The sequence below is a fragment of the Brassica oleracea genome, chromosome C3, assembly GCF_000695525.1.
Source record: "Brassica oleracea var. oleracea cultivar TO1000 chromosome C3, BOL, whole genome shotgun sequence".
NCBI lineage: Eukaryota > Viridiplantae > Streptophyta > Magnoliopsida > Brassicales > Brassicaceae > Brassica > Brassica oleracea.
The window spans coordinates 24,914,168-24,937,933 of record NC_027750.1 but is presented as its reverse complement, the minus strand read 5'-3'; the positions used below and the strand labels follow the sequence as shown (position 1 = coordinate 24,937,933).

Below are 23,766 nucleotides of genomic sequence, written 5' to 3'. Positions count from 1 at the left end.
TCTTAGTCTAATAATAGAAATATTTGCTTAATAGTACGAAATATGGTATTTGTTTCAACCTAATTAAGAAATATGGTATTTAAATGTTCCTTCTCTAAAATGTTTCAAATTTGTTGGTCCCATATTGTTTTGTTAACCTAACTGGCCGTATGATCATAAACCAATGTTTTTTTGTCACTGAAACCAGTGCTGTTTAAAAGTTAAGTTGATTTTTACAGACTAAGAGCATCATTAACCCGGGGTTCTTAGAATGAAGTTCTTAGCGGATGTTAAGAAACTGTTTCTTAACTTTTAACTAAAAAAACTAAGAACTAGTTCTTAAATAAGGACTTTAAGAACCGGTTCTTATCTTTTTTAGTTAAAAGTTAAGAAACAGTTACTTAACTTCCGCTAAGAACTCCACTCTAAGAACCCCGGGTTAATCATGGTCTAAGAAGCCTTTTTAAGAAATACTAATGGATAAATACAAGACGTAGAGGACCTGTCACATTGCTTTTGGCACTTGAAGATCAGAATCATCTGAGTTTAGAGGAGATTTAAAAGGTTACTTCAAAAGTCTGTATACAAGAAATGGTTTCAAGGGTCTTAGAGCATCTTTATCGAGAGATCTTATGAGGAGGTTTTAGTTTAATTAGGGATTAAAGAAAAAGAAAAAAGCCAATTACCAGAAGCAACGTATCTTAATTAGGTGACATAAGAGCATCTTTATCCTTAGATCTCATTGGGGTCTCTTAATCAATTGTTTAATAATAAATTTGTCTTAAAAACTTTAGTTAAGAGACACTTGAATTTTTGTCCTCTATTGCAAGTTTTTTAAGTAAGAGTTATTACAAAAAAAATTGAAAGAACTTGAGAAGGAAGATTTGAGAAGAAACATTTGATCTTGTGAATACACTTTCATTATCCATATCATTTATACAAGTTTCTGATAATACAACCTTTTGTAATGGACGTTGATGCTGCACTAGGTTAGAACTTGACGACCTTTTAATCATCCAATCCCCACGACAGAGCTTGGTTATGTGATCACTTGGCAACTTTGGTGGAGGCAATGTCTTTCTTGGCTGAAGCCTGTATCTGTAATGGTTTAGTCTCGCTCAACATATCTCCGCCATATACATCACTGGTCTTTCTGTAAAATTAGAACATACTTATATCATACTTCTTGGAAGAAACAATTGATCATATACCAGAAAGATTAAAACTTTTAATTACTCACCAGAAAACCCTTTCATCAACGTCCTTGACATGAAAATACAAGACGTGTGAGAAAAAGAATACAAGACACAATAAAACTAAGGAATCTATGGAAGAAGACGATTGACATTTCAACACAAGTTTCTAATCTTTCCAAAGAACAAAGAACAAAAAAAACAAGGAAATGAAAAACTTGTGGAAGCAGAGAACCTAAAAACATGATTAATGCTTAATTGATGGTTTCTCTTGCTCTCAGACTATGATCAATACTCGAACCCTGCTACAAAGGCTGATGTCTCTAACTCAACATACAAAGGCTATACATATCACCTAACTTAAAAGTTCTGCAATTCACCAAAGAAAATTCTTCATCCCAAGGCCATTGCAAGTAAAGATGAGCTCCTTGTACCGATCAAAAAGCTCCTGCAACAACAACAAAAGATGAAGATTTTATTAAAACTCAAAGCTCTCTCAAATAAAAGAAATAACAAATATAATGTACCATATTGTGCTCAAAGATATGACGCATCCTTTTCTTGTCGTACTCCTGCCTTGTAAACGGGTCGCTCAATACTGTTCCAACAAAAAGATCAAACCTTTACTTCATAAGAAACATGAGAAACTGGATTTGGATAAAAAAAAAAGAACAATGAGAGTAATCTAAGCACTTACAGTCAAAACAAACAAAGCTGAAAGTGCACCAGACAAAACAGTAGCTTTGGGGTGTCGCATAGCCATCAGTGCCGCTATTATAAAAGTATCATCGCCAATCTTATACAAAGATTACACTATAAATTTTGTTTACTAACTAAGAATGACTTTAAACCAAATAACGCAGACGAACCACTGTCACAAGAATCATGGAGAAACTCGAAAACAGAGCATCAAATACACCAGGCCAAGTGGATTCGAGGTTCAAACCAAGAGCACCAAGACTGTCACCAGCATCAAGTCCAATTCGTTCAGTCCCAATCTTCAATAAAATAAAATAAAGAACATAAAATCCAGATTCCAAAGAAGATAGAATCCAATTCGAAAAAACAGAGATCGATGTTTTTAAATTACCATTCCACGACAGCCAAGCTCCTTAATTACCAGATCCTTCCGATTCCTTGTCAACCCCAGATTCCTAGGACCAATAATCCTTAATACCTAAAATCGACTGGACTCATAAAAATACTAATCTATGGAGGAAAATCGAATACCTGCGTAGAGATGGCGGAAAGGAAGATGAAGCACTCATGTTTGGACAGCTGTCTCATAAGAGACGTCCCTTGCGTGGCTTCATTAAATAAATAAATGGATCTCTCAGGGTCAAGGAACTTTTCTTGGGACATTGTTCGATGGTTTGTGATGGCCAATAGAATAGAATGTTTTCTATTGGGGAATCTGAACGGATCAAACTTGATGCAGAACATGATGAATTCAAGAGGAACATGCACCATATTCCTGTAATGGTACGAGGAGTACAAAACAAGGGATAATGTCTATTGAAGTGAAGTCTCAAGCGCCGTGGAAGCCTTGAAAGAACTGTACGAGGAGTACAAAACAAGGGACATTCAGGTAATCATCATCCTTCATTTTTAGTAACTTGCTTCTTCTAATTTTGGAAAAGCCTATGTGATGATTGTGTTGGTTTTCAATGGAGCAGCTTGCGATTTCAAATCCGAACAAAGAGGTTCTCTTGACGCTGGCAAGATCAGGGATTGCAAAGAATGGTACTTTGTGAGAGTATACGATGCTGTCCCAGTCTGTCTTCATTACGTCGAGAGCAAGAACCAGACACCCACGAATGTTGAAGAGAGCAGCAGTTCAAGCTTATGGAGAAGGTGTAGTGCAAAAAACTCGGTACATACTGAAGTTGAATCTGATACTAACCTTGTTTTAAAGGAGCCATCGTTGTTCAACGAGAAATGAGACATTCATTCCGATTAACACTTGCACCTTAGATCAAATATTTATTTAAGAACTAAGTTATTATTCTGTTACAAATTATGAGAATTGTTACATTGATGATTATACTGTTCTATTTACATCGTTTTAAATTATTTTATATGAATTTACATCTACAGTTTTACTTTAAGTATGGTGCACATTTTTGTATTATTTTTTGAAAAAATTGGCTTAGTTGTTAATAAATTGTTTTTAAGATTCGAAATGCATCAGTCAAAAATATAATTTTCGAAAAGCAGATTTTTAATGTAAAAATATTATAAATTGTTAATAAAACTATTGGATTAAAGAGGAACACTACACATAATCTAACATATCCTAAAAGGTGAATATAAAGCCTCGTGAGACTATCCACGTCAGAAAAAATAATTAACCAATTAGAACATTTCTTTTTACCACGTCACAGACATAAATGAAAATGATGGACCTGATTTTTTTTATCTGTTCCAAAATTATCGTGTGGCCTGTTAGGCCCAAACTTGAGATGCTAATTTGTTGATATGTTTCGTCTCTTCTACTTCTCCATTTCCGTTGCCGATTCTTTCACCTCTGTTTTTTTTTTTTGTAAAACTTCCTTTTCTTTTATGGTAAAACCTCCGTTATTTTGATGAAACCAACCTCAAATTAATTTTTATCAGTAAAAGCAGATGGATTGCTAGCTGTGCGGCTAGCTGTGCGATTGACATCAAAATTCACAAAGGTAAGTCTTTCCATCAATATGCATCTCGATTGTTTGCGTGAAAATGTTGATTTTCTTTCAGCCGCGGCAGCTCAAAATCATCTCTTCAGTTACGGCAAACACGTGACTCGCCGTTCGTTCTAGATCCACCATTGAAGTGTGTCTCTTCAGATTCGGGAATCTTGGAATGTGAAGAAATCCGGTGAATTTATGTATGCTTCTCCTTGATGGAAAATTAATTCCGGTAAGCAAACACATGACCACCTTCCAATTTCATGAAGATTTTATACTTTACAATTCATAGAAAAGTAGTCTACTTTTGTTTCTTTCACTTTTCATTTCATCTGTTTGAAACCTAGAATACATGCCTAGACAGGCCTTGTCTGAACTCTTTCATTCTTCTCTCTTCCATGGATCTGTTTCTTAAAATGATAGCACTTCATTACTGAGCTTGGAAGCTGTCTGTTCTTCTGTAGACGCCAAGCCGTCAATAAAGCATAAATCTTTGCTAAGATTGTCGAATCAATTGATGAATGGTTATAAAGGTATAGTTTTTCTTTTTGTTGTTATTGCAGTTACTTTGTCGAAGACAAAAAGAAAGGAAGGGAGGGAGCACAAGGAGAGTGTTGTTAATTGAAACAGAGAGGCTGTCAAGAAATATAGTTCTGAATATGCTTTCTCTTTTGAAAACATGAGAAATATCAAATTCAAGGAGTTCAGACAACAATATAGACACAATGGAAGGTCGGTTTCTTTGTTGTTGATTTTTTAACTATGAATAAATGGGTGTTGCTTGAATGTAATTGAGATTAACATATGTACATTAAGTCTTTGATTTGTAGTTTGGTTCTTATTGGTTCAGGCTCAAACAAAGTGATGCAGGTTGTCTTGGTCATTCTGCTTCTGATGAAATCCGTCATGCCATCTTTAGAGCCTCAAGGTTGTGTACTATGTTTCTTAAAGTTGCATTATACTTGGTCTAAACTGTTGTCTGATGTGTTTTTGCATATGTTTTGGAATGTTTTTTAAGCTGCTTTATGGTGATGCTGGACTTCTTATTGCAGATATGCCAAATGAAGAGGTTGAAAAGGTATCATCTCTCTCCCGCAGTCCTCTTTTTTACAAAGCAACAATGAAGGACTTATGCTGTATCCATCTCTCTCTTGGCTTTCCCGTATCTTCAAAATTCTTCTTTTGGTTATTATCGCAGCTTATTTAACGCGATGACTTATTTAACGCTTCTGAAAGTTCAGAATTTTCAAGGACTAGAAGCACTGCAGTAGAAACGGCTTGTGAGTAAAACTATTGCAAGCTTAACTGTGTTTATCTTCATTACTGATTAACTCTGTTTTGGTACAAATGATTGATCAGGTTGAGTATTGCAGGTTGGCTTTTCCTGATACTACTTCTGGAACACACTTCTATTTTGACAATGAATGTCTCACCGGCCAGAGTTTTCTAGCAGCGTAAGAGATTCCATACTAACTGTTGTTTATGAAATCTTATACACGCTGTTTCTTATTGTCTAACAAAAAACTATTTAAAGTCCATTAAATTTCATAAAATATTATTGTGATATTAAGTTAAAATTAAAGTATTATATTTATTAATATTACAATTATTAAAATTAAACTCATAATTGATTTTTTTTTATTTTACAATGATGAACTTAAAAGCCATGTATGTATAAAAGTGAACAATAAATATATAAAATCATATATCCATTATGAGTCTTTGCAGAAAAAAATCAAAACTAAACAAAAACAACAATTAGTTCCCCACAAATTAACATAGTTTAAATATATTTAAAACCAAAAAAAAAAAATCTGTGAATTAAATAAAAAACTTAATCAATGTAAAAATTTGAAAATAGTGGTAAAAATAGTTAGAATTAAAATAAGCAACATATGAAAAACTGATTAATAGCTGTATCAATTCCTTAAAAACCAAGTTGAAAATTAATTATTTATACATATTATCTATCAAAAACATACACTCCCTAAAATAACCACAGCCAACAGACAAAATAATGAATAGCACACCAATCTATAGATTATTTCAACATCATTCACTCATAAACTCTATAAAATATAACATTATGTAACAAAACACCAAAATTAAAAAAACTAACACAGACAAACATAAAATATAACCATTAAAATCATGAACTATTTTAATGGAAAACACACAAAATCATGCTTACTACATCCAACTATAGTTAAATAATATCACATATCGATTGATAAAAAATATATAAGCAACATTTTATTTTAATAAACAAAAAATATCCAAAAATAATTAATAGACCTTTGATAAGAAACGACAGTTAATCAACCAATTACTATTTTGTCCTAACAGATATGTCACACTTTTATACGAAAAGATGATACCAGTATAAGAAAAACAATCAATTATAAGTTAACAATTAAAAATAATAATAAATATAAAAAATGTACTAAATACTTTATGATGACAAAAATAACTAAATATCATATTAATATAATTTAGAATATATTTTACATATTTCTAATTCATTTTACTTTACAAATTCTTAAAATCTGATTTAATAGATTCAATGATACACAATCAAAAATATTAAAATGGTTGTAGATGTTCAAAAATTGATTTCACATTAGCAACTTAATCTATAATATTGTTTTAAATGCATTATTTGAGAATTGTGTTCTTCATATTCATTCATTTACCGATATAATTATGTCTTTTTCAATTAAGATAATCTAAACTGCTAACAAAATAACAAAAAATGCAAATTAGTTATACAAAATTTAAAATATAATATAGTATAAAATGCAATAGTTCAAATACACATAAAATGATAAATTTTCAATAAATAGCTCTTAGAGAATATTATTATAATTTTATTTTTTTTAATATTTTGTTTTGCTGCATGGAAACAAAAGTATTTGACATAATTTAAGGATTCTTTTAATGTACATCACTTTTAGATTTCAATTGTTCTTCATTTCTTCACTGCTTTAACACTTAATAACAAATTCATATAGATTTTCTTATCACCAAATAATAAATAATCAATATAAAAATTTTAAAATATATATTGGTTGATTTTAACGTTAAAAAATATTCGAATTATATGCTAATTTTGACCATATTTTCACAAAATTCAAATAAACAAGATAAAAGAATAGTTTAATTTGAACTAATTTTTTTTAATTCAGTTTGGTTACCAACTTATATGTATTTTAATATTGAAAGAAAAACAGATAAATTTTAATAATTTTAAAATTTAGTCAACAAAATCAATACAAATAATTGCAATTTTTTTAATAATTTAGTCTAAGTATAAAATTTTTAGTCAAATCCAAACTCCATAATTAACTAAATAAAATTACAATATAGGAGAAAACTCCGGGCTACTCCCGGGAAAAATCTCTAGTAATATATAAAAAGAGAAAATGGTCATGACTCATGAGTTGTTAGAAATTTACTTAAGAACGAATATTATATGAGAAAATGGCGATGGCTGTTCTCTTTTTGAAACGCCGCCTCACATTCTTATATTTCCCATCACCACGTGATTCTTGCAAGTTACGTATAAAAGTAATTGTACTATATAGTAATTTAAGATAAAACATTGTGTCTAACTTTTTTTTGTTTTTGTCTTTACATAATAATATATTTTATATAGTAATAATAATATATATATATATGTGAATATATATTTGAATATTTAGGTAAAATATAATTATAAAGATTAAAGTGATACATTGTTCAAAAAATTAAAATGATATAAAAATAATATTAATATAATTATATGTAAGTTACTAAATCATAAAAACTAAATTAAAAATAAATAGCATTTAAAATTTTTGAGTATTATAATAATAGAATCTCAAATATGAGGTTTTACTATTCATACCTTTAAAATTAGAAGGTTTAAAAATCTGTTAAAAGATTAAAAATCTCAAAATTTAAAAGTTTTAAAATCTATTGAGAATGCTCTAAAAAAACAAATATGTTTGTTGTTAAAATAGGCATCATCCAAATGATCCATCCAGATAAATTTTAAGATTTTAGTTTTAAATAAGACTCATCCAAACAACTCATCTAGGTGAGTCCAAAATAACAAATGACAATTTTACCTTTATTTTAATAAAAAATTATATTCAAATTTAGACAAACATGATAATTGTGATATAGTTTCTCAAAAAGTTTCAAAAATTTATAGTTTTCCACCAAAATTATAAAACACACATTTTCGCCAAAATCATAAAATATATTTTTTCGCCAAAAAAAAAAATTCCTTCAAAAGCCCATCTCTCTCTTCCATCTCTTCTTTATAAGCTTCATCTTCCATTGTATCAAGCGAACCAATCCTATTGTGGGTATGGGATTCATGATTCAGAGAAGGTAGTCCAGCAGCTAGTGACTCTCCTAGAGATAGTGTGGTCCAAGCTAGTGACTCATACAGGGTCGGTCCTGAGAGTTTGAGGATTCAAAATCATTTAATAAAGATTTCAAAAGTTTGGGAACCTAAATTTTTTTTTTTTATAAATTCGGGAACCTATCTATATATAAAAATTTTCGAAAATTTTGGAGACTTGAAACGAATGTTTCATTAGGCTTGTCCGAGGACTGGTCCTGGACTCATGAGGTAGAGAGAGGGTGGTCCATCATATATTGTGTTAGACAAATTCTATAGAGACAATGAGGTAAATGTGCGAAATGAAGTTGGTGGTGGCAAATTTTAGAACAATTAGTATTTAAGTATAGTAAACATAAAAACAAACCTAGCACTGCTTATCTTCCATTCTATCAAGCGAACCCACCTTATTGGGGATATTGAATTAATTTATAGCCAGTGATTCGTGACCGTCAGAGAGGGTGGTCCCTCTAGTGACTCATGAGCTAGAGAGAGGGTGGTCCAGCTATCGTGTAGAAATATTCTATAGACCATTAGATAAATGTGCCAAATGAACTCGGTGGTGACAAATTAAAATAGAAGTCCAGAAAACATAAAAACAAGCCTAGAAAATTCGATGTGATTTAACACTGATTGATTGTGTATTGCATGTTGCTATATATACCCTTATTGCCTCTTAGAACAATCATACAGCTCAGAGAAACATGAAGACTTATCTACTTCTCCTTCTCCTCTTCTCACTTCTCTTATCATTTTCCTCCGGCGAGCAATGCGGTCGTCAATCCAAACCCGCAGGAGCACTCTGCCCCAACGGTCTATGTTGTAGCGAGGCTGGATGGTGCGGCACCACCGAAGCTTACTGCGGGCATGGTTGTCAAAGCCAGTGCAATCCTGGTCCCTATCCTCCTCCTCCAACCCCGCAGTGTGGTCGTCAATCCATACCCGCGGGAGCCCTCTGCCCCAACGGTCTATGCTGTAGCGAGGCTGGATGGTGCGGCACCACTGAAGCTTACTGCGGGCATGGTTGCCAAAGCCAGTGCACTCCCACTCCCACTCCTCCTGCTCCCACTCCCACTCCTCCTACTCCCACTCCTCCTAGTCCTACCCCTCCTGGTCCCACTCCTCCTGGTCCCAGCGGGGATCTTTCTGGCATCATTTCAAGAGATCAGTTTTATGAAATGCTTAATCACACGAACGACAATGCTTGTTATGCTATTGGTTTCTTCACTTACGACGCCTTCATCACCGCGGCTAAGTCTTTCCCTAGTTTTGGGAACACCGGAGACCTTGCCACGAGGAAGAAGGAGATAGCAGCCTTCTTCGGCCAGACTTCCCACGAAACCACCGGTAATCATTACTACTTTGGTTCGATTTTCAAACACAAGTTTCGAATTAAAATTTAGAAGAAAATACTAGTATTTTGTTTTGAAATGCACACACACATTTCTTATTTTTTAGCCCTATTTTTAATATAATTTTTTTGTTTGTAAAAGCGCCAAACGCAAACACCAAACGCAAACAGAATATTTTGACCTTTATGATTCTTTTATGTTCAAAATGATCTGTACCACTTTTAAAAAATAGAAAATACTCATCTATATAAAAGTTATATACACATATTAGAAACAAATTAAAAATTTGTAAACATATACATCCTATTATTGATTAACAATTTTCAATAACTTTTAACCAATAGTAATTCAATAGATATAATTAATTATAAAAAAAAAATTATGAGTTACCTAGTTACCATTATTAATTCATGCATAGAAAATATAAAAGTTATATTTTAGAAACAAATATCTCTTATAAGACATATATGTAAATATGATATCTCGTAATGATGCATCATATTTATTCGACCGCGTATATATTTCTAAAGTTATATTTTAGAAACAAATATGGAAAATTGACACAAATACCACATTCATAGTACCACTTTTCATGTTTACACTAACTACTTTTACCCTCATTTTTAATATACTAATCTAAACTTAGAGTTTTTAGAGTTGAAGAGTGGGATAGGATTTTTGGAATGTGAAATTTATGATTCTAATAAATATATAAATAAATACTTAAAATTTAAAAAATTTAAAAAACTTTAAAAAAATAATTTCAAACATAATTTCGATTTTCAAAAATAAATTTTGAAAAAAAAAAGAAAAAAATTCGAAAAAAGAATTATAAAAAAGTTCGAATTTGAAAAAGTATAATTCGAAAAACATAAAAAAAAAATTTATTGATTTTTTTAGTTTTTTTTATTTTTTTATTTTTATTTAAATAGTGATTTATTATATATATAAATAATAAATGTATAATAGTCTTTTGCCACTTAATGAAGAATGTATTTTTGAAAATGTCCCTTTAGTGTGGTAAAGATGATAAGTGGTACTATGAAAGTGGTAAACATAAAATTTTCCCAACAAATATCTCTTATAATTACTAAAACTATTAATCCCATAATAAAAAAAAATTTGTTATCAGTAATTTAAATTTTTTTGCTATAAAAGATACAAATGATCAAAAAGTCATATGAGTAGAAAACATCCTTTAATAGATATTAATATTAAAAGTATATTATTTATATATATATATATGTTAATATCATTTAAATTTAATTATATATCATATCAAATAGGAAAAATTATTGTTTGGATTAATAAAATTTATTTATATGTTTGCACTAATTTAATTATATACGTAATAATTACTGACTTTTTAATTATTCAATATATATTTATTATTTCACAATATGTTAAAAACATATAGTACATAAAATAATTTATATATATAATTTTCATTTCGCCCAAGGCGCAAATCTTAACCTAGTATATAAAACAACGGTAACATGTTGAAGGTGGATGGTCGGGTGCACCCGGCGGAGCAAATACATGGGGCTACTGTTACAAGGACGAAATTGACAAAAGCGACCCCCACTGTGATAGCAGCAACCTCGAGTGGCCATGCGTACCTGGCCAATTTTACTACGGAAGAGGACCGATCATGCTATCTTGGAACTACAATTACGGACCGTGCGGGAGAGACCTAGGACTCGACTTACTACACAACCCAGATGTTGCGTCCAAGGACCCAGTGATCTCTTTCAAAACCGCCATTTGGTTCTGGATGACTCCTCAGGCTCCTAAACCGTCTTGCCACGATGTGATCACCGACCAGTGGCAGCCGTCGGCTGCCGATATTTCAGCGGGGAGATTACCAGGTTATGGAGTGATTACCAATATCATTAACGGTGGATTAGAGTGTGCTGGTCGCAATGTTGCACAGGTCCAAGATCGGATATCGTTTTATACGAGGTACTGTGGCATGTTTGGTGTTGATCCTGGAAGTAATATTGACTGTGACAATCAAAGGCCGTTTAATGAAGGTAGTAACGTTTTCTTGGACGCTGCTATCTAATAAGGAGTGTAAAAAATAATAATAATAATAATAATGAGTGTTAATGCAGCTTTGTTGTATCCATGCAATAAGAGAATATCAAACTAAATAAAACTCCTTTTATGATACTCTTATTATTAAGTAACGTGTTTGATAAGTAATCCTGGAAGTAATCTTGATTTATCTTTCTCCATGCATCGTTCATCTCGAGTGTTAAGCATATCGTAGTATAAACTTGGTTACAAGAACCGGTTTAGACCAAATTAAACCAATATAAAACTCCAATAGCTACTCATTCTCATGCATTACGAGAAGAAAGCCCATTGACATGGAAGCATATTTGAACGGCATTAAGGAAGCTATACAAAAATTTACAAACAAAAATTTATATCTGAACCAAAAGCTATACCAAATTAAATCAAACCCGAACCAGATATATCGAGGGTATTAATGGTGACCAGGGAACAACAAGGAATAATGCATTTCCTAACGGTTTTAAAAAATATCATCATTCACAAAGAATAAATTTTTCTTTTCATTTCCTACCAATTTTTTTTGTAGAGAAATAAAGAACAAAAGTATTATATTCTTTGTTAAATTTGAGAAGGAATAATCATTCTTTTTCATTCCTGCAATTTTATTTCTTTACATTTACATTTTTTTTTATTCGTTCTTTTTGTTTCCATGGTCACCGGTTGAACCTCGAGTGTTTGCTTACGCTGTAAGATCTTTTAACATAAACTTCTTAGGCAAATCTTAAATAACATATCAGGATAAATAAATAAGGATTCTTAATACAATACATGGAAACAGTGAAGAAGAAGCATTTTCTAGACAAACTACTCTATTTAAATCCTACTTGGTGCTGCTTTGCCTTAAACTTCTTCGTCATAATCTTCCTCGTCCTCGTCTATCCTCTTACCCAAACTTGCAAACTGTGCTGGATCTATTGTGCCTAACTCCATAGACCAGCAAGTATATTCCTCCGAGGCCGTGGCTGTGTCAGTGGCTGCGACTGGTGCCGGTTTAGTCTCGTTTAGGTTGAGAGATTCAGCGTTGAGATCAATGTCAATGCCTTCTTTTGGAGTTTGGAGTTGCTGCTTGGTGTCTTCGTTTGATGCTGCAATGCCGTCCTCCTTCTCAATCTCTTGTGGTGATGACACTGACACATGCATTTGAATACTGTCTTGAGGAGGTTTCTGTTCAACCATGGAGGATTCAAGTTCCATCTCACGGTTGTTCAGATTCTCTCTTTCCGCTGCTCTGGCTGCTCGTCCACCACGTCCTCTTCCTCGTCCTCTCCCTCTACTACCCCTGCCACTGGGCTTAGCATTCCCCATCTCTTGCTGCAATGATTAGCACAATGCCAACAAAATGGATGTGAGTGCTTACCATGAATAATGAAGTAGCTAAGAAGAACATGAGCTCACTGTTTTGCTTTTCTTGGATTCCTCGTCGCTGTCATTCACTTCGTCACTGGTGGGCTTCCTGATTTAATCAACCATTACGCATCAGCATGATACTGTCTTATTAAATAAAAAACCAGATACACATGGAGCTAAGAGATCCAACCTTCTCTTGGAGATGCTGCGATCCTCCATGGTAACATCACCATGGCCCTGCCCTTGCGCATGACCATAGTCAGGGACTTTGCTCACAACTTCTCTCAGAAAATCAAACACGTTGTATCTTTCCACACAATTTTTTCTGTAAACAACAAAACACCTTCAATAAACGTGGATGCAGTAGTATCACCAAAAACAGTATGAAGAAAAAAGGAGCAAAACGAACTTTATACCAAATAAGTGGTATAAAGTTATGTAACTATCAACAACATCCTCTCGGAGTTGGGCGCAGTCAAAATAGGGCCGATGAGTTGAATATAAACGGTTACATCTGAAACCTCGAGAATATAAAACGCATTTGAGTAAAACCCTTTCATGCTCTTTAGGACATGTTAACAAGCAGAGGGAAGTGAAAGATAAAGGTTAAGTAATCTAATGCTTACAGGTGCAATGAGCTAACGGTCTTGGCACCTCTCTCAAGGGTAATCTCATATGTACGATCACAAAGGTCTTGCAAGAACAATTCCAGAGATTTCGCTGTAATTATAAGACCAAAAATAATTTAGCCAAAAGGTATAAATAATATCCACAACTGAAGTCTGCGATAAAAAGCATGACTCACAAACTAAGACAGGCACAGCCAAAGCTATCTTGCCAACATCCTCGTCAGCTTGCATAATCTTTTTAATTCGAGCCTGAAAAAATTGCGCATCAAAAGAAGCACAAATCTTAGCGGCAAATGAATCATCAATATTAACATTACGGATAATTCCATATCGTTAATAATCCTACATTAGAGCCATCATCAACAATATACTAACTTCTGAGGTTTTTTCATCCCAACAAAAATATTCACAAGATCTTAGCTTAAGAAACTAATTAAAGATAATAATAATATTCTAGCTTTAACCAGAGACAATAATCCAGTATCTCTAAACCCTCATGCAATCCACCAAAAACGACATATTTTTGAACACAAAGACACCTAAAACTCTTTATTGAATCGAGAGATTCATCAGAATCTTGACGATACGTAACCTAGAGCCGTAGCAACCACAAAAATAAAATTAAAAAAAGAAAGGAAAAATTGATTGCTAAGTCATATGCTAATAAGAGACCAATTCGCCAGAAATGAAACTGAATCTAGATTCGTCTTAGGACAACACGTGATTTAGACAGAAGAGTGTTGGAAACTCGGTCCTAAAAAGTATGTTCGAGAAATTGGACTTTCAGTTTCCGAGACGAGAAAACTTACAGCTGGGAAGCGAGTATCGAGCTTCTTCCTCATCGTTTTGCAAACCGTCGAATTGAGAAGAAAACCGCAAAATCGACCCTTCAATTTTTTGTACAGAAACTCCTTTCTAAGATCTGAATCGTCTCCTTCGTGGATTACCTCAACACTCCCAGATCCGGCGACGGCGGTTTCCTTGTTATAAACGGTGGATCACAAGTATTCTGTTAGATTGATCTGAGACTAATCCGATTGTCCGAAAACATCTAACCATACACCTGGCAAGGTAGTATTGGACTGTAAGAGTCTTCTCGTCACAGGCTTATTATTATTCATCCATTTCTTTTTTGCTGGAGGATAAAATGGATAATGCATCTTTGTTGGTAGGTATCCAACTTTTATTCAAAAGATGAAAAGCCCATGTAAGAAAAATACAGTGGTTATGCATAAAAAGCCCATCATTAACAAAATTAAAAAAGGAATATAACCTCCGAGCATATCCACCTTGACAAATTAATCAACCAATGAAATATGATTTTTTTTGCCATGTTACTATTTATTTAAAACACTCTTTATCTCATTGTTCTCTCTGAAATTACCGTTATCCTTCAACTTCCGTTGTTTATCTCTTTATAACTTTTTCGCTGAATCTTAGCCAAAGTATCACTTTTTATAATTTGGAATCCTGCTAAATTTTAGATGTAATATTTAGTTTACAAAACGAAATAAAATAACCATACACTACATTCTCATATTTATTGTGTTAATCATGTTACTCTTTTTTGGTTTCGTACGATGGAAATCTATTTTACATCACATAATCCATGATACATTTGAGAAACTAAAAATAAAAACTTAAGCCTTTTTCAAAAATAAAAATTAAAAATAGAAAACTCTGTACTACAAAATATATGCAGAACATAGTAAAAAATATTCGGTTTAAATGTGTCAGACAAAAATATATTCTAAATTTACATTAAATACAATCTAGAATGCAAAAATATACATGCAAAAATGACAACTTTTATCAAATTATACCATATCATTCGCGTATAAATGTCCACGTAGTATATGGAATAATATGTTCAAAATAATAGAAAAATTGTCAGATCACAATGATCCAAATAACAGACTACTATTTTAAGAGAATAGATAAATATGTAAAGTTATAAATTTTAAAATTACAAGTAACATGTAAAATTGTAGAACAAAACAATTGAGTTCAATAAATAAAATTACGTAAAGTTAACGAATTTTTAAAAATAAATGCATAAAACAATACAAAATATAACTGTAATGACGCGACGTGACAGTACATGCATTTTTAATTCCTAACCGTCCGATTATAACTGTACAAACACGCTCCCAGAAAGATCAACGGTGAAAATGTTTTCGTGTATACGTAACAATAAAAGATTCAGCTCCTCTTTTTGAACCTACTCCTCCTTCAGAGAAAGCAAGTAGACAAATAAAAGCTCAATGGCTCCTCCGCCGATAAGAACCGTCGCGATTTACAACACTCACGAAGTGCACACCATCGATTTCTTTGGAAACGAGGTAACCGTTACCGTAATGGCGGATGCCTCCGTCATCTGCGAATGGATCAGCAACGTCCACACCTACGACTGTGCTCCGTTGACGTACTCCCATCACCCGCTCGTCGTTGGAGTCGGCGTTCAGTGGACACTGTTTTGTTATGGAGATTCTTCACCGGGAAGTTACAACAGCGACGACGACGACTCCTATTCTCCTCCGCCGCCGCGTCGATACTACGTCGATAGTTCAGCAGACACTCTCCAGTTAGGCGTGGGTAACGAATGTCTCGTAATCCAGCTATCTCACTGTGGCCATGTCCCCGACGAACTCCGCATCTTCCTCCTGGATCCAGATACGATATTCATCGGCGTCCGGAACAGTCAAGACGCGCGGAAGCTAGCGACTATCTAGGCATGAGCTGCAGATCGGAGAGCTTTTGGACTTGAGGAACTATGCTCAAGATTATAGAGGCCGTAGCATGAGGCGTTGTTCGTTTGAGGAGATTGTGGATGTGTGTATGCGTTGTCCAGGAGTGAGGCTAGATCCGGAGATAAGCATGAGTGATTGGAGCGCTGAAGACCTTAGTCATGAACAGGTACGTCAGGCGTCACTGGATGTGTATGTTTGCTTTCAGCTTGGTGTTTGTCATCGTATATGGGAAGGTTGAAAACAAAAGAAAGTTGCGAATCTCTTGAATCTTTCTTTTGTTAGGTTGTGACTCGTGAGGAAGATAAAAAAAACTCTTCTTGATTCATAGTAACCCAAAGGCCATAGTATGATACAACTATGTTTATGTTTGCTTTCAGCTTGGTGTTTTGAGTTTGTTTATGGGAAGTTTAAAAAGTTTCAAGATTAATGTTTACTAAACTGAAACTCTTGAATCCCTCTTTATTAGTTTGTGAGAGAAAAAAGCTGTTTTTCATTCGTGTAATACATTAATCCCTGAGTAATATACTACTACTGTATGAATATATAACTCTACAATACCATATTAGTGGACTCATCTAATTAATCGTATCTTAACCTTATGGGCTCTAGTTGTTTTGTAAAGTTGTTGGGCCTTAAAATTTTCCATTTGTAGAACTATTTGCCCTTCTATTACGCTTAATGGCAATTAAGAAAAACTTTATGTCCAAAACTGCAAACTAACCGGCTTAAATTAAGGGCAAAAGAGTCATTACCCTCATAGACGCGTATAACATTACTTCTTCCTCTTAACATCCTCCTCTCCCTTTCGTCGTCGTTTTCTTCTTCAATCAGACTTTTCCAATCGCCGACACCGTTTTAACTTCGATGGTTCCGTCACCGTTAAACCCGCAACAGATCCAACAATTCCTCTCCTCCGTCCTCTCACAGCGCGGGCCCAACTCCGTCCCCTACGACGAGTCCACCAAGTGGCTAATCCGCCAACATCTCCTCAACCTAATCTCATCCTACCCTTCCCTCGAGCCCAAAACGGCGACGTTTATCCACAACGACGGCCGTTCCGTAAACCTCCTCCAAGCTGACGGAACCATCCCGATGCCTTACCACGGCGTCACCTACAACATCCCCGTCATCATCTGGCTCCTCGAGTCCTACCCTCGCCACCCTCCTTGCGTCTACGTGAACCCCACCGCCGACATGATCATCAAACGGCCCCACGCGCACGTCACCCCCTCGGGGCTCGTCTCTCTCCCTTATCTGCAGAACTGGGTTTACCCTAGCTCCAATCTCGTGGATCTCGTCTCCGATCTCGGCGCCGCCTTCGCTAACGATCCTCCTCTCTACTCCCGCCGCCGTCCGGGGCCTTCACCGACTCCGCCGCCGTACGAGACACGCCCCCCTCCTCCTCCGACGGTTGATCAGAGACCGTTCCCGCCGTCTCCTTACGGCAGAGTGCAGCACGTTCACCACCAGGACGACGCGGCGGAGGTTTTCAAGAGAAACGCGATCAACAAGATGGTGGAGGTGGTCCACGGCGATCTAGCCTCGATGCGGAGAGATAGGGAAGCCGAGGCGGAGTCGATGCTGAGCTTGCAAGGAGGTTTGAAGAGGAGAGAGGAGGAGATCAACAGAGGGATGAAGGAGATGGTGGAGGAGAAGGAGACGCTCGAGCAGCAGCTACAGATCATCTCCATGAACACCGACGTTCTCGACTCTTGGGTTAGAGAGAATCAAGGGAAGACTAATACTGTAGTTGATGTTGATAAGGCCTTTGAGTGTGTGGACGCGCTCTCTAAGCAGATGCTGGAGTGTACTGCTTCGGATTTGGCTATCGAAGATGCGGTTTATGCGTTGGACAAGGGGTTTCAAGACGGGGTTGTTCCGTTTGATCAGTACTTGAGGAGTGTGAGGTTGCTTTCGAGGGAACAGTTCTTTCATAGAGCCACGGGGTCTAAAGTTAGAGCTGCGCAGATGGAAGCTCAGGTTCATGCCATCGCAGGTAGATTACATTCGTGAATGTGTCTTTGGTGTGATGGTTGTTCCTCTGTCAGATTGAATTTAAAGTGTCTATATGGCTATATATACATCTGTGTGGACATACAAGTTTGAATGGATCACGCCTTTTTCTTCTTTGTTCGGTTTGTGTTATAAGAGAACCATCTACATTTTGTGTTTTATTGATCTCTTTGATGAACGTTATTTTCTAGTGCATCAATTAGGCTTGATAATGTTACTCTAGTAGCAAAAAGAGCTAAGAATAAACTAAGGTATCATCAGCATTCATACTTCGTTTCAAACATATTATAACTGAGGAGCATATCAAACTGAAATTCAATAATTTACGAGGTTTATACTAATACAACAATGAAAATCACTCAAAGAAAACATGAAAACAAAAAATTTCGAATCCTTTTTGACACAATCTCGGGGACATAACTCGATTTAAGCCACACCTAAGTTGAAAAGATTTTGAGTTTAGGTGGTAAGCTCCATGATGGCAGAGACGATATCTCCATCAGCAGCCTTGAGCGCCTTAACAGCCTTTGGCCTAGTCACACCTGCTTGAGTCATCACCAACTCAACGTCCTTTGGCTCAACACCTTCCTCGTCGACCTCCTCATCATCATCCTGCACCACTGCAGCGCTGGACGACGACTCACCCTTTGAGATCATGCTGCTGAGATCCGGAGCCTTGAACTGCTCTGCAGCTTGAGACTGGATCTGCGAGCTCAAGTCCTCGATCTTGGCCTCTCCGAAGATCACGTATGTGTCCGATGCAGGGCTCTTGAACACATCAGGTTTTGATATGACAAACATGACCTGTGTATTCCAAAACAATTTCCACATAGATTAATACATTTAAATGGATAAAAATCTATGGAGATTGAATATGCAAAAGAAGGAACAAAACACCAACATTCTTGCTCTTTTTGACGGTGACACGGCTGACACCAGTGATGGGTTTCATTCCGAGCTTCAGCATAGCTTTGCGACTCTTCTTCTCACTTCTGCTTTGCTTTGACTTGCCTCCGGTCTCTCCCTCTTGTCCTGTTTGACCAATCACAGCACAGTAATGAAGACTCAACTAGAATGAAAGACAGTTCCACAAACAAGAATCACAACCACCCAAAAATCTCAGGCATATGAATCACACTGTGCAAAGATCTATTCATTTTAAGCTTCTGTAACCACTATCTTTCACATTCAGACAGACTCTGAGCATACACCAATCTTCCCCCGGACATAAACTAACAGAACATTAAGAACCGCACCAACCATGTAGTATGAAGAACCAAAGAACAAAAACAAAGAAAGACTTACCCTCAGCATCGTCATCATCGTCAGAGTCATCCTCATCATTGTCATCAGCGTCCTCAACTTCAGGCTTATCAAGCTACAAGCAAGACACATTGGTCCAAAAACAAACAAACAAAATCAGACACATGCCAAACTACATCTATAACTAAAATTCAACGAGCTGTAATAAAGAGGGTTACAGATCTAAAACTGCACAGCTCTAATATTACAATATACGAAGCAAAACACTAAGATCTGAACTGAGTCTAGTTATATTCCAACTAAAGAGAGTAAGAAGATGAGCATATTACATATATCTTCTGTTCTTCCAATTTGGCGGCGAGGATCTCTTTCTCTTCGGTAGTCATGATGATGATATGCTGTTTAGGTTGAGAGTGAGAGAATGTGAATTGTGCGGAAACCTTAAAACCCTAGAAGACGATACCTAGTTTGTTATGGTAGTGAAGCTTGAGTGAGTGAGGAAAATCAATAGGCCCAAAATTATCTTAATGGGCTGTTTACCTTGTCCGTTGGGCTTCACTACTGAAATAAGTTGGTCGGATAATATTGATTACTTATCATTTAATAAATAAGATTGAGAAGGAGAAGGTTAGTGTTTGGCCTAAGGATTGAAATGGCCTGAGGAATGTACATCACATGTGAAAAGGTTGCTTTTTTTATTGCAATGTTGTAACTTTTGCTTATGTATGTGATGTATACTCGTAGAATTTGTATATAAGATTAGAACAGTTAAAGGGTCTTAAAAGGTTGCTTTTTTTTTTTATGGCAATGTTGTAACTTTTGCCTATGTATGTAATGTATACTCGTAGAATTTGTATATAAGATTAGAACAGTTAAAGGTCTTACTTTGGAGTGAGTTTGTTATTGTTCTACTTTGGAGTGAGTTTGTTATTGTTCTTGCGTTCTAAGAGCATCTCCAAAAATTTTTTTATAACTTCAAATATAAATATAAAGTTTTATGCACTATAAAAACAACCTTAAAACTTTAAATTTTAAAATTTTGTACAGTGAAACTTCAAATAACGAATTTTAAAATTTTAAATAATATAATATTTCCATATAAAAAAATTATATTTAAAGTTCCTTATTTTTCTAGTTTTTTTCCCTGTGTAACTTTCAAATAATGTTAATAACTTTCTTGTTTATGCATTTTAGTCCCTTTTAACATAAAATATTAAATTAATATTACAACAAATATTATACAAAGACCAAAAATGTTATTACATGATATAATAACAACGTGCGTTATTATGCAGATCAGAGGTAATTATAATGAATAATTAGATAATTTTATTTAAATTTAAGAAATTATTTTGTATGTTTTTATTAACATGCAGTATTTTACTATACTAAAATATTTTATTTATTAATTTTGTTTATAATATCTTTGTTGTATATTTTATAGTTATTGTAAGAGATTTAAGCTATTAGTTGAGTTTTATTAAATATAAGGAGTATTATATTAAATACAAAAGTTTTAAAATTTAAGATAAGTAACGTTTTGGAGAGAAAACCCTCAAACTTTATGTTTGAAGTTTTGCCAAACATTAAAATAAAAGGGCTTTTGGAGATGCTCTTAAGTAAATTCTAAATGCAACTTTTAGAAGTTTATGGATTGCGGTGTTGAGCTGAGCCATTGGATTTGGATGTTGAACGGAAGTGATATTTCTTCTCTTGCTTTGTATTCAGTTCAAGATGAGATGAAACTGAGATGGATATATGCAAAACCTCCTATGACTGTTCATAAACTTTGATATCTTTTAAGAGAATAACACCGTTGTATCTCTAGAGCCTGTGTAGATGATTCATCTCAGCACAACTAAGGAGTTATACAATCTGTTTTGTTTCCCTCTGCTCCGAATGTGATTATGATAAACACATGTAAAAATCAGATGATGCCGTTGGCTTTAGGCACAAGTTTTTGCTCTGAGTCATCATCAACTTGTCGCCATGGAAGCATTCACTGGCTCATGTCTTTCTTGGTTTTGGTTGAATCTTAGAGAACTCAAAACTCTCCGGATGACTCAGTTAAAGCTTTATCACTGAGTTATGCTTTTCAGTGTTCATAATGAAACATGATGGTCTTATACATATTGAGTCTTAGGCCATTAGGCATTGTCACACACCACTTCCAAAGTAAAAAAACATTACTGCAGAAAACTAAAAAGGGACCAGATTCTTTTGAGACGGATCAAAACTGAAGCTTGCAACATTGAGTCATCTATATATACAAACATATACACATGTGACAACAAAAGACTCCATACAAGAAGCTGATGAGGCGACAATGGTTTGATCTTTGATCCAGGCAGAAGCTCTACTGCACTCTCTCTGGTAGAGGAAAGTTGCTTATGTTGGATTCCATCTTGTTGTAAGTGAGGTTCGCAACGGCTCTATCGATTGAGTTTGTTTCTGATTCAATCTCTTCCTCTCTACTCAACCTGCAATCAAATAACTGTCAGTCTCCTCATAAAGAATAGATTTTGATCCTAAAACACACAAAAGATGGTTTCATCTCATGAGTCTATACCTGGTAGTGTTGTCACCATAATCATCATATCTGGATGCTTGCATATGGAACTCTCCTGAATCAGTGTTGTTGTCTGAATCCAACTTCTCTTGTGAGCTTCTTGCAAGCCGGTAAAACGTATCTCGGAAACACTTTCTTGTCTCATCAGTTAACTGCAAAGAAGCAAAAAAAAAAAAACCCTTATTATTATTATTTTTAAGACAAAGCATAAGTTACAACAAAGCAAGTCCACTGTACCAATGACATGAACCATGGGAATGTAAAATCACACAAACTAACTCACCTTTTCTGAAGCTCTCTGTAGATCCTGCAACACTAGTTCTTCAGAAGACAGCTCATCATCCACATACTGTGAATCTAACATGTTCTCTTCAGACATATCTGAGATTGTGAAAGGAGCCTCTTCCTATAAAAACCAGATTAAAAAAAAAATGGAGATCCTTTAAACATCAGAATCTCTAAAGTAACAGGAAGCCACACTAGATCACCAGCTCCAATTTAATAACTGTGAATGTAAATAAAAACCAACCCCTTACCTTTAAAGGCATGGCTTGACAATGGAACATGGGGACTTCACGACCACCATACATAGACGAAGAACCAACACTGTTATTACTGCTGGAAGCACGATGTACATCTCCAGGAACATCCTCCAAGATAGAACTTCTTCAATAAAACCAGAGAGAGACAAAAACATAAGCATACGCAAAATTGCAAACGATAAAGACAAAGCTGAAAGAAAGAGGCTTTACAAGAACATATCATCCATCTGTTCGATTCCTTCGAACTCGTGAAGCGAAGAAGCGCCGTAGAAAGCTTTTGACCTCTTGGACTCTTCTTCTTCTTCACTCGTCCTCATACCCATCTGGCTATTAAAACGATCGTAATCAAAGCATTTCTCAGCAGCGTCAGGGGAGTTCATGCTCCATCCACCACCCCACATATCATCAGATGGTGACGTTTCTTGATAATTAGGCACAACAAAATCTTCAAAGTTCCTTCCCGTATAACAATCCATGATCGATATGTTATAGATCTATCATAAAAAAACAAATAAAGCTAACAAATTTCAGAAACCCATTAGAGAATAAACATGAATCTAACAATAACATCTAAGAAAGAAACTTACTTTGGATCAGACACAGATCAAGAAGCTCAGATCAAGAAGAAAGAGAGAAGATTTAAGAGAGAGAGAGAGAGGATTGTGTTCTGTAATGTTTCAACTTCCTAGGAGGTAAAGAGATAGATGCAAGTAAGAGAAAAACAAGCGCGTGAGGTTGGGGCGCGTGTGGTATATCTTGTTTTCGTGGCTCAGGATTCATAGACGAGATTTGTGGCTCAGATCTTTCCTCCATCTAAAGCGCTCTTCTCATTGGTCCACGTGTATTTCCGTATCTTGTCTTGTCTTTAAAACCCTTGCAAGTTGCAGTGTTTTCGACCCTACGTTTTGTGTTATTCCGAGAGTAGCCTTCGCAAGCAGTGCTTGAGTGACTTAGTCGGTAGAGGATAAACCAGTCATTTTCGTAAGGAGGC

General features: G+C 35.1%; 5 protein-coding genes, 2 long non-coding RNA genes and 1 pseudogene across 13 annotated transcripts; 4 read left to right on the top strand and 4 right to left on the bottom strand.

The window, feature by feature from the left end:
• Nucleotides 1–1,321: 1,321 nt before the first annotated feature.
• Nucleotides 1,322–1,943, bottom strand: LOC106334323. Its single transcript, XR_001268583.1, has 3 exons — nucleotides 1,870–1,943; nucleotides 1,700–1,770; nucleotides 1,322–1,620 (listed from the first exon to the last, which is right to left on the bottom strand). It is a non-coding gene; the product is annotated as an uncharacterized LOC106334323 (long non-coding RNA).
• Nucleotides 1,944–3,700: 1,757 nt separating this feature from the next.
• On the top strand, nucleotides 3,701–5,345 carry LOC106332295. 6 transcript variants are annotated; one of them, XR_001268038.1, is made up of 7 exons: nucleotides 3,702–3,850; nucleotides 3,912–4,073; nucleotides 4,405–4,573; nucleotides 4,692–4,769; nucleotides 4,860–4,919; nucleotides 4,968–5,121; nucleotides 5,215–5,345. It is a non-coding gene; the product is annotated as an uncharacterized LOC106332295 (long non-coding RNA). The 6 variants fall into 6 exon arrangements; XR_001268037.1 differs by having other exon boundaries at nucleotides 3,703–3,850; nucleotides 4,894–4,919; XR_001268036.1 differs by having other exon boundaries at nucleotides 3,704–3,850; nucleotides 5,040–5,121; nucleotides 5,215–5,339.
• A 3,477-nt stretch (nucleotides 5,346–8,822) lies between these two features.
• LOC106329066 (endochitinase CH25-like) lies at nucleotides 8,823–11,758 on the top strand. The gene is made up of 2 exons (XM_013767642.1): nucleotides 8,823–9,578; nucleotides 11,089–11,758. The coding sequence occupies exons 1-2, from the start codon at nucleotides 8,936–8,938 to the stop codon at nucleotides 11,646–11,648; spliced, it is 1,203 nt and encodes a 400-aa protein (XP_013623096.1). The 5' UTR covers nucleotides 8,823–8,935; the 3' UTR covers nucleotides 11,649–11,758.
• A 623-nt stretch (nucleotides 11,759–12,381) lies between these two features.
• Nucleotides 12,382–14,707, bottom strand: LOC106329274 (dr1-associated corepressor-like). The gene is made up of 6 exons (XM_013767903.1): nucleotides 14,448–14,707; nucleotides 13,815–13,887; nucleotides 13,636–13,729; nucleotides 13,200–13,334; nucleotides 13,058–13,115; nucleotides 12,382–12,973 (listed from the first exon to the last, which is right to left on the bottom strand). The coding sequence occupies exons 1-6, from the start codon at nucleotides 14,478–14,480 to the stop codon at nucleotides 12,503–12,505; spliced, it is 864 nt and encodes a 287-aa protein (XP_013623357.1). The 5' UTR covers nucleotides 14,481–14,707; the 3' UTR covers nucleotides 12,382–12,502.
• A 1,172-nt stretch (nucleotides 14,708–15,879) lies between these two features.
• Nucleotides 15,880–16,846, top strand: LOC106333149 (annotated as a pseudogene).
• Nucleotides 16,847–17,163: 317 nt separating this feature from the next.
• LOC106335438 (protein ELC-like) lies at nucleotides 17,164–18,584 on the top strand. Its single transcript, XM_013773959.1, has one exon. The coding sequence runs from the start codon at nucleotides 17,253–17,255 to the stop codon at nucleotides 18,399–18,401; it is 1,149 nt and encodes a 382-aa protein (XP_013629413.1). The 5' UTR covers nucleotides 17,164–17,252; the 3' UTR covers nucleotides 18,402–18,584.
• A 109-nt stretch (nucleotides 18,585–18,693) lies between these two features.
• On the bottom strand, nucleotides 18,694–20,137 carry LOC106335439 (nascent polypeptide-associated complex subunit alpha-like protein 1). Its single transcript, XM_013773960.1, has 4 exons — nucleotides 19,994–20,137; nucleotides 19,707–19,779; nucleotides 19,303–19,433; nucleotides 18,694–19,205 (listed from the first exon to the last, which is right to left on the bottom strand). The coding sequence occupies exons 1-4, from the start codon at nucleotides 20,048–20,050 to the stop codon at nucleotides 18,861–18,863; spliced, it is 606 nt and encodes a 201-aa protein (XP_013629414.1). The 5' UTR covers nucleotides 20,051–20,137; the 3' UTR covers nucleotides 18,694–18,860.
• A 1,586-nt stretch (nucleotides 20,138–21,723) lies between these two features.
• LOC106329336 lies at nucleotides 21,724–23,467 on the bottom strand. Of its 2 annotated transcripts, none has more exons than XM_013767976.1 (6): nucleotides 23,363–23,467; nucleotides 22,986–23,269; nucleotides 22,770–22,899; nucleotides 22,517–22,639; nucleotides 22,234–22,385; nucleotides 21,724–22,144 (listed from the first exon to the last, which is right to left on the bottom strand). In XM_013767976.1, the coding sequence occupies exons 2-6, from the start codon at nucleotides 23,249–23,251 to the stop codon at nucleotides 22,021–22,023; spliced, it is 795 nt and encodes a 264-aa protein (XP_013623430.1). In that variant the 5' UTR covers nucleotides 23,252–23,269; nucleotides 23,363–23,467; the 3' UTR covers nucleotides 21,724–22,020. The 2 variants fall into 2 exon arrangements, with proteins under 2 accessions (XP_013623430.1, XP_013623431.1); XM_013767977.1 differs by having other exon boundaries at nucleotides 22,770–22,896.
• Between the last annotated feature and the right edge of the window lie 299 nt (nucleotides 23,468–23,766).